Source organism: Anopheles maculipalpis, chromosome 2RL, assembly GCF_943734695.1.
Source record: "Anopheles maculipalpis chromosome 2RL, idAnoMacuDA_375_x, whole genome shotgun sequence".
Classification (NCBI taxonomy): domain Eukaryota; kingdom Metazoa; phylum Arthropoda; class Insecta; order Diptera; family Culicidae; genus Anopheles; species Anopheles maculipalpis.
In genome coordinates, this window is record NC_064871.1 from 37,776,245 (window position 1) to 37,791,777 (window position 15,533).

General features: G+C 44.7%; 4 protein-coding genes across 4 annotated transcripts in view; all 4 read right to left on the bottom strand.

The window, feature by feature from the left end:
* The window catches only part of LOC126567112 (synaptic vesicle glycoprotein 2B-like), a 167,565-nt gene that overhangs the window by 3,227 nt on the left and 148,805 nt on the right, over positions 1–15,533 (bottom strand). The gene's annotated exons all lie outside the window — the stretch shown is intronic.
* Positions 875–1,396, bottom strand: LOC126559237 (GATA zinc finger domain-containing protein 12). The gene has a single exon (XM_050215367.1). It carries the CDS (start codon positions 1,385–1,387, stop codon positions 875–877), a length of 513 nt encoding a protein of 170 aa, XP_050071324.1. The 5' UTR covers positions 1,388–1,396.
* LOC126559626 (endoribonuclease Dcr-1) lies at positions 3,112–11,620 on the bottom strand. Its single transcript, XM_050215795.1, has 9 exons — positions 10,932–11,620; positions 9,364–10,861; positions 8,486–8,791; positions 8,163–8,402; positions 6,690–8,091; positions 4,951–6,323; positions 3,698–4,891; positions 3,519–3,625; positions 3,112–3,292 (listed from the first exon to the last, which is right to left on the bottom strand). The coding sequence occupies exons 1-9, from the start codon at positions 11,618–11,620 to the stop codon at positions 3,112–3,114; spliced, it is 6,990 nt and encodes a 2,329-aa protein (XP_050071752.1).
* LOC126558721 (alpha-tocopherol transfer protein-like) lies at positions 12,506–13,808 on the bottom strand. Its single transcript, XM_050214779.1, has 7 exons — positions 13,715–13,808; positions 13,479–13,638; positions 13,321–13,402; positions 13,066–13,245; positions 12,893–13,003; positions 12,683–12,816; positions 12,506–12,618 (listed from the first exon to the last, which is right to left on the bottom strand). The coding sequence occupies exons 1-7, from the start codon at positions 13,803–13,805 to the stop codon at positions 12,519–12,521; spliced, it is 858 nt and encodes a 285-aa protein (XP_050070736.1). The 5' UTR covers positions 13,806–13,808; the 3' UTR covers positions 12,506–12,518.

Sequence of the window (15,533 nt, forward strand, 5' to 3'; positions counted from 1 at the left end):
AATGATCGTGCAAGCGTTCCAAACAAAAATCTCTCGTACCAACTTTTTGCCTATTTTGTTCAATGAAAGCATAAGTTTTTTTAACGAAGCTGTTGTCAAATTTTCGCCATTTTTAACGAAACTTTTACGAACGAATAATCCGAATGCGCTGCCCACTGTTGTTTATCAACAACCAGCCGTTTACAGTCGCTTGTTATTACTTCACACGCTGCAGAAGAGCGGAAAAAATGTACAATTTGCTTGAGATGCTTTTTTTGGTTCCACTTTCCGTATTGAATGCAAATCGATGGTACTTTAAATATGCATTTATTTCTTCATTTCAAGTCCCCTTTTTTAACGGGGCATTTCTACACAATACGTTTGTATATAGTTTTAAAGGCTACACATTGTTTCGTCTTTTATTACGCTTGCTTATTATGTTTTGTAGAAAAAAAGAGAGCATTTCACCAGCGAGATCCGTCTGCTCTCGTTGCAAAATCTGTATACATGCTGCTGCACTTTTGATGGGTTTTGTGGTTTTGGTATACTTCGTTCAGCTTGATGCAATGTTTGCTACCATATAAATACACAGTCTACTATGTTAATAGCTAAGGCTGCTCCCAAACTCTCTATCGTTAACTGATTACGCACACTGCCGGACTGTGCACCATCCATCCCATTCCCGCGGTCACGTTCCGTCCGTTCCACTATTCTGCTTTTGTACTATTGATTATGTTGCACCGTTACCGTTCGGTATCCGGTTCCGGCACAGAGTCGTCTCCAGAACAAAAAAGCCCCGAAGACTGCTTACGAATGCACTTGAAGAAAGAGATGAGAGACCGATTGGGTTGGTGTGGGATAAGTTTGTTGTTTGGCTAACCCCACCAGGCATGGTTCACTGTCTGGCGGATCGTTCCGTCTCTACCAAGCACTCGCGGACCAGAATGCGTGCGTGCACGATCAATCGTTTCAACCGTTCGGCTGAATTCCTGCTGCCGGAGTACGTCGGGCGCAAATCTCGCCCCATCTCCTCGATTACCATTAGCAGCTGTGCGTACTTCGACAGTCCGGCATTGTTGGGGAAGTGATTAAACGTGGTGACCGGTGCGACAAGATTCGCGGCACTGTTGTTTGATGCGACGGTTAATGCTAGCGCACCCGAGGACATATCGTTGACCGCCGAGGATAGGCCACTGTGATGGTTGTTGATATTGTTACTGGTGCTGTTGCTGCTGCTGCGATGATTAACCTGCGGAGTAATCGTAATGTTGGCCGTGTTGTTGTAGTTACTGCTGCTGCCGCTACCGCTGGTGTTGTGATTGGTGTGTGCATTCTTTATCATTGGTATCGGAGTGACCGTCACGTCGGTAAGCTTCGATTCGACGGCCTGTATATCGACGTAATCCATTGTAAAGAAAACGGGATTTTATATTATACGAAACAGGAAAAACAACAATCCGGAACGGCGCAGGCACAGATAGCACGCAATAGAGACCGACGAGGAGAAGAGAACTAAAACAATATTGTTGACAGATAAATGCATAAAAATGCAATCAAATCTATGCTACGCGTTACTGTCATTATGTCACTGTTAGGATGCGTTCTACTGTTGCTATAGCTAGGATTTTTGATAGTTATGCTAGGCATACAGCGTTTATCAAATGCATTCCGAGCTATGTCCTGATAAGCTGCCGCATAGTACTGATGCCTCACACTTAGCCTAGGATTTTCGATAGTTATGCAGGCATACAGCTTTTATCAAATGCATTCCGGGCTATGTCCTGATAAACTGTCGCATTGTACTGATGTCCCACCCCTAGCCAAGCTCTTTTCTGCGCTTCGCCAAAAGTCTTCGCAACAATAATTCATCCTTCTATTCTTTTCAACTGCCAAGACATGGATTAGACCTACTCAACATGACTTTATGTCCGGTATACCACATCTAACATATTTTGCTTTGTTTCTAATGTTCCCCATCAGTTAGGCTGCTGGTTATCAAGTCGAAACCATTTACCCTTTCATGTTGGGGTTCTCTCAAGATTTAATGCCTATGGAGTCCCCCAAGGAAGTTTTAGTTCTTGGTCCCATCCTATTCCTTCAATTTGATAATGACATTAGATCAATTCTACCTCCTAATGGTTATCTGCTTTTTGTCGATGACCTCAAATTTTCTACCCTATCCGTGGTGTTAATGACTGCTCTCCACTTCAATACCGCACACATCATGTAAAAGACCTAAACTGAACTTTGACGAACAATGTTCTGTTACTGTGACCAAAGCCTACAAATATTTAGGAATGATACGAAGAATAGCATCCGAATTCAACAATCTAGTCTGTTTTAAAGCTTTATATTGTTCGTTGGTTAGCCAAGTTGTTGAATGTGCATCCCTAATATAGACTTCTACCACTGCTACAGCTATCCCAAGATTACAACGTGTACGAAATGCTTTTACACGTTTTGCCTTCCCCAAATACTTTCGTCAACATGGTCCGTTGCCGCCCTACGCGGTTAGATGTCGAACGCTGACCTGGAATCGCTTGTATCCCGTCGAATTATCGCCGAAACATTATTCATATCCTCCATCCTGACCCACAAAGGCGATGATAATTTTTATGATTTAGAAGTAATAATAAAAATTTAATAGTAGAACTGTGCATTAAGATGATCATCCTCCGCTCGGATCATCCAAGACTCGTGTCCATATAGGACCACCGGGCGAATCAGTGTGCGATATGTCTCACATTTTGTGCGGTCTTGAAGTCTTCTGGATCTCAGCAGACGGTGAAGGCCGTAGTAGGCACGATTCTCCTGCACAATGCGTCTCCGGATTTCACTGCTGAAATCGTTATCCGAAATTACGACAGTCCCAAGATAGAACTCCTCTACCACCTCGAGGTTGTCATCGTCGACTAACACGCTGCTTCCTACTCGGGCTCTATCACGATTAGAGCCTCCGGCAAACAGGCATTTCATCTTCGTCGCATTAATGATCAATCCAATTCTTTGACAACACAATTGACGACACAATATTTATTCTAATTACACACACTTACTGCTTAAAACATGTAAAATTCACTAAAGGAACATAATGGCAGGAAGATGCTGCATCCGCGCTCTTACTATCTCTCTCTATCGACGCTTGTGGTGGTGGTTGGCAGCATTGCTGAGCTTCTTCAACTGTCGAAGGGCACACTTCGCTGCCGTACATTTGGCGATGCGATAGTTCCTGCCAATGCCACGGAATGTACCTTTGCCGAATACTTCTACCGTTACACGTACGCGTCGCCCATCTGCTAGTTTCTCCGGTTTGCTGTAGTAAGTAAGCAAATAAATTATTAGATAAAACTATACAAGTCAAACTAGGTTATTGTTAGATAAAACTATACAAAAACTAGGCCGTCCCCCGTAGTGAGGACTATCTAAACAACTACGTGCTATTGGTAGTCTAGTAAGCCATTTTGATAGTCGGGATGACCTTAGAGGTCATTAAGCCAAGAAGAAGAAGATACAAGTCTACAGATTAAAGGATTCCTTACCCAAATTTGGCCGTTTCCGGTTCCATTTCCAACAGTTCGCGTATTGGCGATTTCGGCACTGAGCTGCTAAATTTCTCTATTTCTGGACCCATCATCTTACGATAAACCTATTCCGAAAGAATGCAGGAAATTAACTCACTTTCATGCTTGCCGTAGTTCAGAGCATACAAATTGATTACCTTCCACACGGTATCGAGCGACATGTCCGAGTCTAAAAATATGGCACCGGCAATCGATTCAAACACATCGCCCAACGCTTTTGGCACCTCGACGTCTTCCGCTTCACCGATGCCTCTGCCAGCGGTGATGCCCTCCTCACCGATACCACCCCCACCCTGTGCATTCGGTGCACCAAATTCGCCCAATTCGTCATCTTCCCCTGGTAGATAATATTCTTCCTCCGTAATCCGATGACCGTTCTCCTGCTGGATGCGTACGAACCGATCAATTACCTCTTGCAGACCGGGTGACAGATGCAGGAAATATTTGTGAAACCCGTGCCGTACGGCAAGCGACGCAAAAATTGTATTGTTTACTAGCGCGGACCGTAAGTCGGTTAGCGCACCGGGCGAATGTTGTCGGCGATCCTCGTACAGATGGCGCGTTATCAGGTAATCGAGGATAGCATCGCCAAGAAATTCTAACCGCTGATAACAATCGGTTAGGCGGTTAGGGCTGTAGGAAGCATGTGTCATGGCTTGCAGCAGATACGACCGATCCTTGAAGCTGTAGCCTAGTACTTGCTCAAATATGTCGAACCCTTCTAAAAGTTTGGCAAGCTCGCGGGCCGTTGCAGTGGCACCGGTTTCGATGCCACCGAACGTTATGTTAGCTCGGACCATCGGCGAAGGCGGCGCAACCCAATGTCCGTACTCAGAAATTGTAGCGGTAGAGTGTTGGAGCGCATCCTGTTCGATCGTTCTGTACCGGGAGGGTACGGCCGCATCCTGGGTCTTTTGAGATGGCGATGAAGAGAGTTCCCGAATCGGTAGGACTCGTATACCAAGCCATGCCATAAACAGTAAGGCTCCGCGAGGTCCACATTCGATCAGGTACGCGCCAATCAGCGCCTCCACACAGTCGGCCACCGATTTGTCGGGAATGCTGTGCTGCGTTACCAGATTGTACGGAATGAAGCAGGAGAAGTAATCCATCTCGTCTTCGTTTGTCTCGTCGTTGAGCGTGTCTGCTACATCGTCGTCTTCGTCACTTTCCTCATCGCCGTTGCATTCGATGGTTCGATGGTCTGCCGTTTGCTCGAGCTCTTCCTTCCGTTTGGCACGGGCGCGTTCCTTGACTAGTTCACATATTTCTGCACACGACAAACGCTTGATATCGGGCAGATCGGCCAAATTCCAATGACATGCTGGAATCTACAATATACATCGTATCAAACAAAATTAATAGAAAATCATACCAAGAACTCTAATACCTTTGCATCGATCAACGTTTGCTCCAAGTCTTTGGGTACGTAGTAGCAGGGCGGTAGCCAGTTGTCGTGTGGTTCAAATTTGGCCGCAATCATACAATCGCCCAACCGTTTCCGTCTACCCAATCGATAAAGGTTCAGATTGGACACCTGCTTGGACCGCAAATGGCTAAGCTTGCCCTCGTGCACATTGTCGTACCGGCAGTAGAGATAAGTCGTGATCGCATACTTCAGAAAGGAATCGCCGATCGTTTCCAAACGTTCCAGATTGATACCATCGTTCGCGTTCGACATGGTAAGCGCTTGCAAAATGATGGCCGGACTTGGCCCGGGATGTTGATTCAAATCGGGCTGATAATCGAAGCTGAAACAATCCCCATCCGTCTCCATTAAAGTTGGGGTCAAATTGTTGGTGTTGATGTTACCATTGCCCGTTGCTCCATTGCGCATGGAATGTTTCGGTTTGTAGTTGCACGCCGTCTGTCCTGCGGCAATAGCCGGAAAAGGATCGCAAACCATAAGTTCGATCACTTTCGCCTCCGCTGGATCGGATCGTTCTTCGCTTTCGTCCAGAAAATTATCAAACTGTGATCCACCCCGAAGTACCGTATACCGCTCGGGGAAGAAACTTTCATTCAACACGTACAGATCCTGCAAACGGAGCCATCGTTCGCCATTGCTTCCATTGCGTACCAGCAGCTCGAACAACTGTTCCGGTTCCACGTACGGTACGAACTCCATGAACGGTAGCCCACCAAGATCGTCCATCAGAGCGCTAAGCGTTGCTAGTTCTTCTTCCTCCAGCTTCGATCGCCAATGGCACACGGATAGTGATTCGTTCCAGCGCACTAGCGTTCCCTGATGTCGGATAGCGTCTTTGGTGTGATTTTTTTGCTCCTCAAATTTCTGTTCCGCTGTTTGGCGTTCATCCGCACACAGCTGGTCCGTTGGCGAGTAACAGAACCCATCCACAGCGTTCTTGGAGCTTTGATAGAGCATATCGTTTTGACGCAAGCGTTGGATGATGCTCTGCTGCGTACGCTGACGCTGCAGATCACACTCGGAATCGATCGCTTCGGCAACGGTTTCCGATTTAAATTCAATCTTTAATCGTCCGCCCAAGTTTACCGCTGGATCCTGTTGGGTTACATTCTGCTTTTTGCTCGCTTTATTGTTTGATTCGATAGCCGTGTTGTTTGTTGCCGTTTCTGGACCTTCGATAGCTAGCAAAGTATTTGGTGGCTTTTCCGAACCATCGAACAGGTAGTAATCTTCATCCTCGTCATATTCATCGGACGAATAGAAATTCGCGCTACTGTTGCTAGTACAGTCCGAATCGTATCGAAGAAACGAAGGTGACGATGCACCTCTTCGGCCTGGAGCAAAATAAAGATTTTAGATCGGCTAAGCTGCCAATTATTGCACACCACTACCCTATGCACACTCTGTAAAAATTCTTGTAAATGGTTAGTACGCATTAATGACTGACGTCATTTTTTTCCCGAACTAATGAAGATTTCTGCTGAAGATAAGTTATAGCCCTGACGTCGTGATTGCGAAACAAAAAAAGGAATTGATATTTTTGTCAGTTTTGGCCAACCCTACCTTGAAAACACACGGATTGGGTGAGTCTTCGAACGTCGCTTAGTTGGACCCATATGAAATCTCTGAAAATTCTGCTTTGGTGTGCTATAATTGACGAAAGACCCTAATTGTTTATATACTAGGAAAGATTTACATACCCGCCTCATCATCGTTGTCATCACCGGTTCCCACTCCAGCCGCCATTTCGTTGGACCATGTACCGATCTCTAGCAGCAGCGCTCCATCACCATCAGTCTCTTTTTCTTCTGTCTTTTTGTCTACACTGACTTGTCCACCATCATCATCGGCTCCATCGATCACGCCATTTTCCTTTTTCAAACCATCTTCTTCGTCGGCCTCTACTTCCATAGGATTTGCCACTTCCGTTTCGTCCGGTACTGCCTGTGCTTCTACCAGTTCGTTCACGATCGCTTCTGATTGTGCTATTTTCTGTTCCTTTGTTTTGCGCAGCACGTCCGCCAAGTTCCAGCCAAAGCTTAGCATTGGCCACTGAAATTGGCCATCTCGAAGTTCGTCGACATTTTCCCACCCTAGACGCAAATCGCGCGCCACCTGACACCGTATCTCGTCCGCCAACAGTAGTGCATTGATGCGATACAGTACGCACGGTAAACAGACTGCAGCACGCCACAGTGAGGCGGGAAAAGGATGAATCGTGCAAAGTTCGGGGACTAGAATTTGTTTCTGCTCCAGATTTTCACGTTTCGCGCGCTTCGTTTCTTCTGAGCTTGTCGGTAGCGCTACACCCTTCCGGTTCACGTATCGTGGTGTGAGAAAGTTCAACCGGGCACTGGTATGATCCACGTCCAGTAGCGGTTGGCGCAGATTTTGAATGTGTATGCTGTACTTACGATGGTAGTACTCCTCGAACGTGGCGTAGTTAGACCCGGGGAAGGCACTTTTTGGCGACAGATGGTTACAGATTTCCGCCACATAAAAGTACTGTGGTTGGTCCCGATTGCGATACCAGGGCATTACGACGGCGTCCCGAAATTTGCTTACGTCGAACGTGTAGCCTTGGCGTGCCTCGTCCGGAATAAACGTTGGCCCACTGCGATGCACGTTGGTGGCAATTTTCTCCACAAATTCCCAGTCAACCATGACATCGTCCGATGGACCGTTGCCAACGCCATTCGGTACGGATCGTCTGACGGTCGGTACGATAAAGAAACAGTTTTCCGTTGCATTCGCATCGTAAAGCATGAGGCTCTTCTGCAACCGTAACACCTTGGTAAAAGTGTACTTTACGAAACAGTTTACCATTTCCAGCTGTTGCACGGACAGCTGCACACGCTGAGGACAAAGATCGAGCGATACTTTCACCTCGCCCGAACGGGTAAAGATGGGAAAAGAGCTTATCTTCGGTATCAGTTTCGTTGTCAGGATGCCAAACCCTTGCGGAGAGTCTTCCGGTGCGTAAATCTTGCGGCCACGCGTATTCTGCTCCTCCGGAATGGGACAGATCAGCTCCATGCGTATGTGGTACATGTACGCTACCGTATCCACATCCGGTCGACAGTCGTTAAATACGGAGGCAATCTACAAAAATGAAGGAAATATGTTAGAAAATCAAAATCTTACAATTCGACGAACGACAGGACACACTGTACCCTCTTGTAGTAATATTGTCGTCGTTTCGTTGTACCCGGCCGAGGGTCACTGTTTTTAGACAGTATCATCGCATCCGTCTCCTCTAGCTCAAAGTTTTCCCAATCGGCTTCAAATGCACGGAACGCTTCTTTGCCGTACGGCTGGAAAGAGTTGTCCAGCTCTCCAGCGGCGTGCAGCATCCGGCAGGTAATGTATGCAGCTAATCGGCGTGCCAACGTTTCGGTGGGCATTGGTAAACCCTTTTTTTTGCAAGGCAAAGAAGTAAAATGTGTTAGAATACATAGCAATACAAAATGGTCGGCGGTCATTCTTTTTGGGTTACCAATATGTCTTCCTTCCAGGGTGAATTAATGGGCAACCGGATGGTGTATTGGTACAGCTTTCTGCCTTTCCGGACGGTCGTTGCACAGCGCCAGATCGGTGTAAGCTTGGTGAAGGTGTCGCTTGGCAGTTTTGCGCAGTATTTGTTCAGTGTTTGGACGGCATTTCCAAGCCATAGGGAGGCTACCGGTCCGTTCGTTGTACTTACGTTCCCTGGTCGGTACACTTCGATACAGTGATTGAAGCACTCGGCATGTTTCAGTTCCCATTCGAGCGGTTCTCCATTGCGGCATTTAGCGAGCAGTAGCTGTAACGAAACGTAGGAAATTTTAGTTAATTAAACCGTTAAAAAATCAGTTACACGAACATTCAACACATACGTCAGCAGAAAAAGCTATAAAAAAATTAGCTATCCTCCTAATAAAGTGCTCAAGTTCTGCTTCATAACCTCTAGTACATCTGTTTCAGCTCTATCTTTCTCTCTACTTAGCTCACAGTATCTCATTACCTGGAAAACTTGTAAGACTCATGTTCATAAATAAGGCCTGACACAGGTTATATTATCGTGGTGTAGCTTCCCACACGTGTTGTTGCAAAACTAATCGAAATTCTAGAGCAGGGTTTCATACAATTGATAACTATACCAGTCAGTTTAGTTTAGTTTAGTCGTAAGAAGGATCCTATGTGTAATGAAAGAAGGATTCTATGTAACTACACTCTTGACTGTTGCGTCGATTTTAAAAACACGACAGAATCACGTTTAAATGCTTATGGTTATGTTTTAATTTGTAATTGCCTAGTTTATCCTAAGTTTTAGTTTAAAGTATTGCAAAGGCTTTTTTATTAATAAAAAAAGAAATAATGAAATGAAAGACAAACTTTTTCCACTTCTCTATAGATGGCAACTCGTTCAATCATCCGATCGGTACATTGTTTGATAATTTCTTCATCCGGTTCCGCCTTCATATCGCTCATTTTATCCGCCATTACAGCATCATCGTCCAGTGAAAGGTTGTCCATATACTCCGTTTCTTCCAGCTCAGCCGAAACAGCGGTCAAACGTTCCGGTGTGACGAACAGTATATGATAAGCACCCGGTGCTTTCGCACGACCCTTACATTGAGCGTACGATCGATAGTTTGAGGGACTGTTCCAGCGGATAACGAGATTGCACTTTGGCAGCTCGATACCTTCCTCCAGCACGGACGTCCCTATCAGCAGGTTGCACTCGTGCATTCGGAAGCGTTTTAACACTTCCTCCTGCTTGCGATGCTCTAGTGCAGCTTGCTGTGCATCCGTCTGTGGATTGGCCACCTTGTCGACCGTGTACTGTGGGTTGATGAAATCAAACTCACGCTGCGAGCGAGATACTTCGTACAGCAGAACGTACAGTATGCGTGCCATTGATCGATTGTTGCAAAAAATCAACCCACACAGTGCGTCCGTTGTGTCGGTAGACTTATGGTGCGGATTTCCACCACCACCGATTCCACCGCCAGGGAAGCGTTTTCTACGAAAATTGTACACGCGGCCCTCGTGTCCGTGCCGAGGCGATGCGATTCCACTACCACCTTCGGCGGGTGCCATTTCGGTAGCTTTATACTTTTGACTTAACTTTTCGGCCTGCTTGCGAGCGCCATTTAGCAACTCTCCCAACCGTGCGATCCTTTCATCAACGTCCAAAATTTGAGCTTCAAATGAGTGGTACCGTTTTTCAAGCTCGTTACATTCGGCGTTGCGGCAGAAGCAGTACCTCATTCTTTGCTGGTGGTGCACAATTTGTTGATGATGAAGGGAGGACAGCTGGCATCGTTCTTTCGGCCGGTTTCGCTGCTCTCCAAACCATGCCAGTACCTCGAGCAGTCGGCTAACTTTCGGCGTGGAGAACCGTTTTATACGCTCCAGCTCGGTTGAATGTTTGGCGAAAACTCCTGCAACGGTGGCTCGCGTTGTAACCAGCACGGTGGACACTAGTTGAAGCAGTAGGAAATGGCGTTCGTAAGGTGTGTGAATCTTTTCTCGCTCAATTGTCGTTAGCAGCTCCAGCGCACCACGATCCGCACCCCACGGACCGAACTCGTCCAACAGATCGAGATATTGGTGAAGATAGGCCAAGGGTGCTACCGTTGGATCGGGAATAGACCTTAACTCACGGCGCAGATCGTCTGCTTCCTCATCACAGTCAGATTTCCCCTCGGCGGCCAGCCTATCGCTCGAGCTTTCACTACTCTCTAGGTCGTACAGTGCTAATGGATCGTACCGATGGTTCTGCAGATAGGATATGTGATTTTGTACAATCTTTCGAAGATATTGACTAAGTTTGGATGGTTTTGTTGGGACACATTCCAGTATCAGTTCGGTCGGCTTTGTGCTGAATCTAAAACATTAACACAAATAAAACTGTAAGCCAACTATGACCCACATTGCGAAGGCAAACTAATCCTTACCTAAGAACGCTAGTAATGTCGCTCGCAGTTTCAATACGCGCTCCCAGACACCGTTCAAGGTAATGCAATTCCCAACACAACCGTTCGGGCGTACAACCGGCACCATGTAAAGGACCTGCCAAGCCGAGAATCCTCGTCCGGTGTTTGGGGTTGCTTTCTTTCGTATTTCGACCGAGACGGGAACATATTTCCCACAGTTCCTGATGGCCATAGCTTTTGTGACATTCTTCCACGATCAGGAGACTTACATCTTCAACCTGAACAATGCCTTGCTCTATGCTTTCCAACAGCTTCAAATCACTGCCAAAGAATAGCACATCGGCAGATGCCACATCAACTGTTGTAGTGCCCGTTTGTATACAATCAGGCTCGTGCGAATCACCGTCACCGTGTTCCGTGCCTACATTGATCACTTTCAGATCGGTTAAATTGGATACCATCGACGACAGCAAGGTTCGATCTGCACGCGGCGTTAGGTAAACAGTTTTCCGTGGTGCTTCCGGGTGGCCCCAACGCTCGGACCGCATCGATTGGATTAACTTCACGGCAAGGAACTCTTTGGCCGAATTGTGTGCCAAACACACGATCAGATTTTCTTCCCGAGCCATGGCCAGCAGCTCGGTTTGATAATCGCGTGGTGTAAGGGCCGTGGTGTGGATGTTGCCATCCGTCCAATGAAACAACGACATTGTGTTTGGTGTGGGAAAGGGTATACGCTAATACTAGCTAGTAAGTAAAAAGAGTTTGATTGAACTACAACAGTGTTATTGCACAAGTTTCTGGATAAACGGAATGTTTAGGCCGATGCGTTGTGTACTTTCAGGTATGAATTGTGTGCATCTTCAAGTCGAATTATGCAAATGTGCTGCACACAAACAAATGGTAAACATACTTAAAACACACCACAGACACTGGGCAGCGAGCCGTAGACAGCGTCTATTTTTTTGCTTGGGATTTTGTTGTGATTTGTTGCTTCACGCCGGGTACATCTGTCAGTGGGGAACAGCTGTCAGCCATGCGGTCTATTACCTTGACAGTTCTTAAATAATTATTTATTAAGGTGTATATATTTGGATGGTTTTCGAGTATATACTTGTGATGGGTCATACGTTTCTTTTTACCGATGGAACCGGAGCTAGGTCCGTTCCTGTAGGAATCGATTTCAACTCGTGAGTGTAATGAGTTCAGATTGACCTGTAGGTGAAGAAAAGTGTATGGTCATCCGGAACCCAATGCACCTAGAAAAGGAACGATTGCTGTTACTTTAACTCTAGCAACATAATTGTTGAAAAAGACCTATTTACTCGCATATTTGACATTCCTTTTGGTCTTGGTTTCATTTCAGTTTGTGGTTTTCTGATGTTAGAAAATTGTTTTCGGATCGTTTGAATTAGATTCTTTTTTACAACCTCGGTAATATTACAAATATTACAAAAATCTCAATTTATTTCATTACAATCCCTTAAAAAACCCCCTTTTATAATGCACTCATAATACTATCTATACTCTTGTCATACAAGGTTCTAGAATAACAATATAAAAATGTACACGATCATACAGGTAAGCATTCTGGAACCTAACAACGAATTAATCAATTTCCAGCTTTCGCAGCGTACCGCAGAGATCATTGCCATTATTTCGGCGCGATTCGTCAATCTTCCATCGGCTTGCATCGTTGATGTAATCACTAGATGCGAAAATATGATAAGGAATCTAGCTAATGCTTAGTTTAGTTGGATTTAGCTACTTACCGGTGCAATCTGATTCTGTTGAACCAATCTTCCTTGTGCTTGATGATCGACTGTTCGCCACCGTACTCGTCCGGCAGGGCAGCTTTAGGAAGGTGTGCATAGATCGTTTCAGAATTGGGCAGATGGAAATGTAACTAAAAATGAGAGAAAATTTATAATGCGTCACAACAATCAGCAAACGTCGCAGGCTTTCTTTCCCGTTTATCGTACCATCTCGGCCACACGTTTCTTCATGAACGGTTTCACCAAACACATGACCCGATCGAGAAAAGGTGTACAGTTGATCACATGAATGGCCTTCAGACGGACGGGGTGTGCTTCCTGTGTTTTGGGGGAAATAGTAAAATTCTCTTTCCAAATACGGGCGTTTTTGTAGTCGTTACCTGTGTGTATCGCATGTACACGCGCAATGTCGACAGTACGACCTTGGTCAAGTGCCGAAGCGTGAAGCCATTCATGTCAAATATCGGCACGTCTCCCCCATCGTTCATTGGAACGTCCGGTTGAATCATGCGAAGATCAGCAATGATGAAAAACGTCTTAATGACATCGTTGAAATCAAACTAAAATAAAGTGGAAAATGTTTTGCACGTTCAGCAACAACGTTGGTTCAGTGTCCTTTTCGCCGGCAGCCATACCCTATCAGGATCACAATCTACCAAACGATAGTAGATAAATTTATCCTCACATCCTGCCACAGACGGTAAGGGCACCATATCACTGGAAGTAATTTAAATTGTTAAATTATCCTCATCGCTGTTACAAGTGTGCTATTGCAAAAGAGCAAATCCCATACATTGATTTTAAAATGCTCATCACATTCGTGCTGAGCGGATCACGGTTATCGAATATGGCCGGATTGTTCTGGCGGATGGTGTAACCGAGAACGAAGATCTTCTTGGCGTACTCGAGATCGCCACGTGTTGAGTGAATATATCGCTGCAGTAGTGTTGGATCTTGGAAGGTAAATGAGAGACAAACATAACAAAGCTGTAAATATAACAATAAACCTAAAAACAACGAGCTGCTTACGTATGTTTTGTGGGAGATGGGGTTGTGTGGAAATCCAGTCCTTAAGCCGTTCTGCGCCCTCTTCTAGATTAAATTCCTTTTCGATGCCCATGTTTCACTCCGGGCCTTTTGGGGAAGGGAACACAAAAAGGGGTTTTAAATGAATACTTAGTTCTTACAAATTTAATTCGAGACTAGTGTAAATGACATTATACATCAAGCATAAATCAAATCCAGTAAGTTTAGTTTGTATTAATTTTAAATTTATATATTAAAGCATACACAAAAGGATCAATAAAACAATCTTACAGGGCTTCGATCCATATTCATTCATCACGAATCACTTAGTTTAATTTTTCAAATGGATAGTTGAGTATTGCAAAATCGTCGTGGAACGTTGCAATCGCATAATAGAACCTTACATTAAATTAATTTATTGGAAAATTGCAATGATTCAGTGGAGTTTCTGCAGTGCTTGTTGTCAATAGCTTGTTTATATCAGAAATTAGAACGGGTTGAAACGCAGAAAGTAGTAGCAAAAGTTGTTCTAATTACTGCTGCTTTTAACCACCTGCTTTGCTAAATTTCTCAGTCGCGAAGCCAATTTTCCTTCAGTGAATGCATAATTCCATTATATGATTGCAAAGTTCTACAATGTGCTTGCAGGATTTAAATACTATTTACATTTGATTATTACGGTCCAGTGCCGTATTGTCAGGATTTAAATACTAGTTTGATATATTTTCCTAAGTGATTGTACAATTATATAGGCCTCGGGCCACGGGAAAATTCAAACTGTTGAAATCAATGCAATTTCAGAATTTTCTCCATTGCCCGATGCATTCACCAGGTTCTTAAAAAGCGATTTCAAAGCATGGGAATTTCACAATCACTCATGAGAACCTTAAAATTTTTATTTTGAAATCTCACGTGGTTCGTGGCCTTATTATATGAATCGAAACCCTGTATATTATTTCTGTCCAGTAGCAACATAATCTCTGTGATCCTAAGGCCTCGGGCCACGGGAATTTTCACACTGTTGAAATTGGTGTGAAACTGTAAAAAAATCTTAAAATTACGATTTCAGTTTTATCTCCATTGTCTAGTGTAGGTTGTTTGTGTATGAACCAGGTTCTCAAAAAGCGATTTTAAAGCGAGAAAATTTCACAAACACTCATGAGCACCTTAAACTCTCATTACGAAATCTCCCGTGGCCCGCGGCCTCCAGGTTTCGATCCCAAATCTTTACTTACGGCAAACACGTGGCCACCGCAAACCGCAAACCATTGCATTTTAAAATCAACCAAATACAGTTTAAAATCAGGCAGAAATTCCCTCGATTAGCCGGCGATATAGGCGTTTCTCACTGTCAGATAAATCACTGGCGCGGCCAAGGTTAATGGTGGACCTGTTTTGCATACGCACGCGATCGAGCGAAATTCGTACCGGTTTGTTTGGATTTCGTACTCCGGTTCCATTGTGTGGCGTCATTTGTTTGGCCACCGAACGGGTTTAAAAGAATGGTAAATATTCTTTCAGCTTCTTCGCGAAGCAATCTAACTCGCTTACCGGTTTTCGAACATTTGTCCATAACATTTTAACGCGCACAGTAAATAGCACCGGTTTTCAGGTCGTTTTTTCAAATTTACTTTGTTTATTACGTGCCGAAAAGGTAGAAAAGATGGGATTGGGGGTTTTGTGTTTTGCAAACATTCACGTTAAGAAAATGTGATTTGAAATGATCCCATTTTTTTGTAGTATGAAGACATACACTATTGTTAGTGTGTTTTTAAACTATTGCTTTACCATACTACCTATAACGTAAGAATGATAAAGAATT

Coding starts and splice junctions, on each gene's coding strand:
- LOC126558721 (XM_050214779.1), bottom strand. CDS start 13,805: ATGGGCATCGAAAAGGAATTTAATCTAGAAGAGGGCGCAGAACGGCTT. Junction 13,639..13,714: donor CCATCTCCCACAAAACATAC/GTAAGCAGCTCG, acceptor TTACCTTCCAAG/ATCCAACACTACTGCAGCGA. Junction 12,817..12,892: donor AGAAACGTGTGGCCGAGATG/GTACGATAAACG, acceptor TCTCATTTTTAG/TTACATTTCCATCTGCCCAA.
- LOC126559237 (XM_050215367.1), bottom strand. CDS start 1,387: ATGGATTACGTCGATATACAGGCCGTCGAATCGAAGCTTACCGACGTG.
- LOC126559626 (XM_050215795.1), bottom strand. CDS start 11,620: ATGTCGTTGTTTCATTGGACGGATGGCAACATCCACACCACGGCCCTT. Junction 8,403..8,485: donor CCTGGAAGGAAGACATATTG/GTAACCCAAAAA, acceptor TGCAAAAAAAAG/GGTTTACCAATGCCCACCGA. Junction 6,324..6,689: donor TGACAACGATGATGAGGCGG/GTATGTAAATCT, acceptor ATTTTGCTCCAG/GCCGAAGAGGTGCATCGTCA.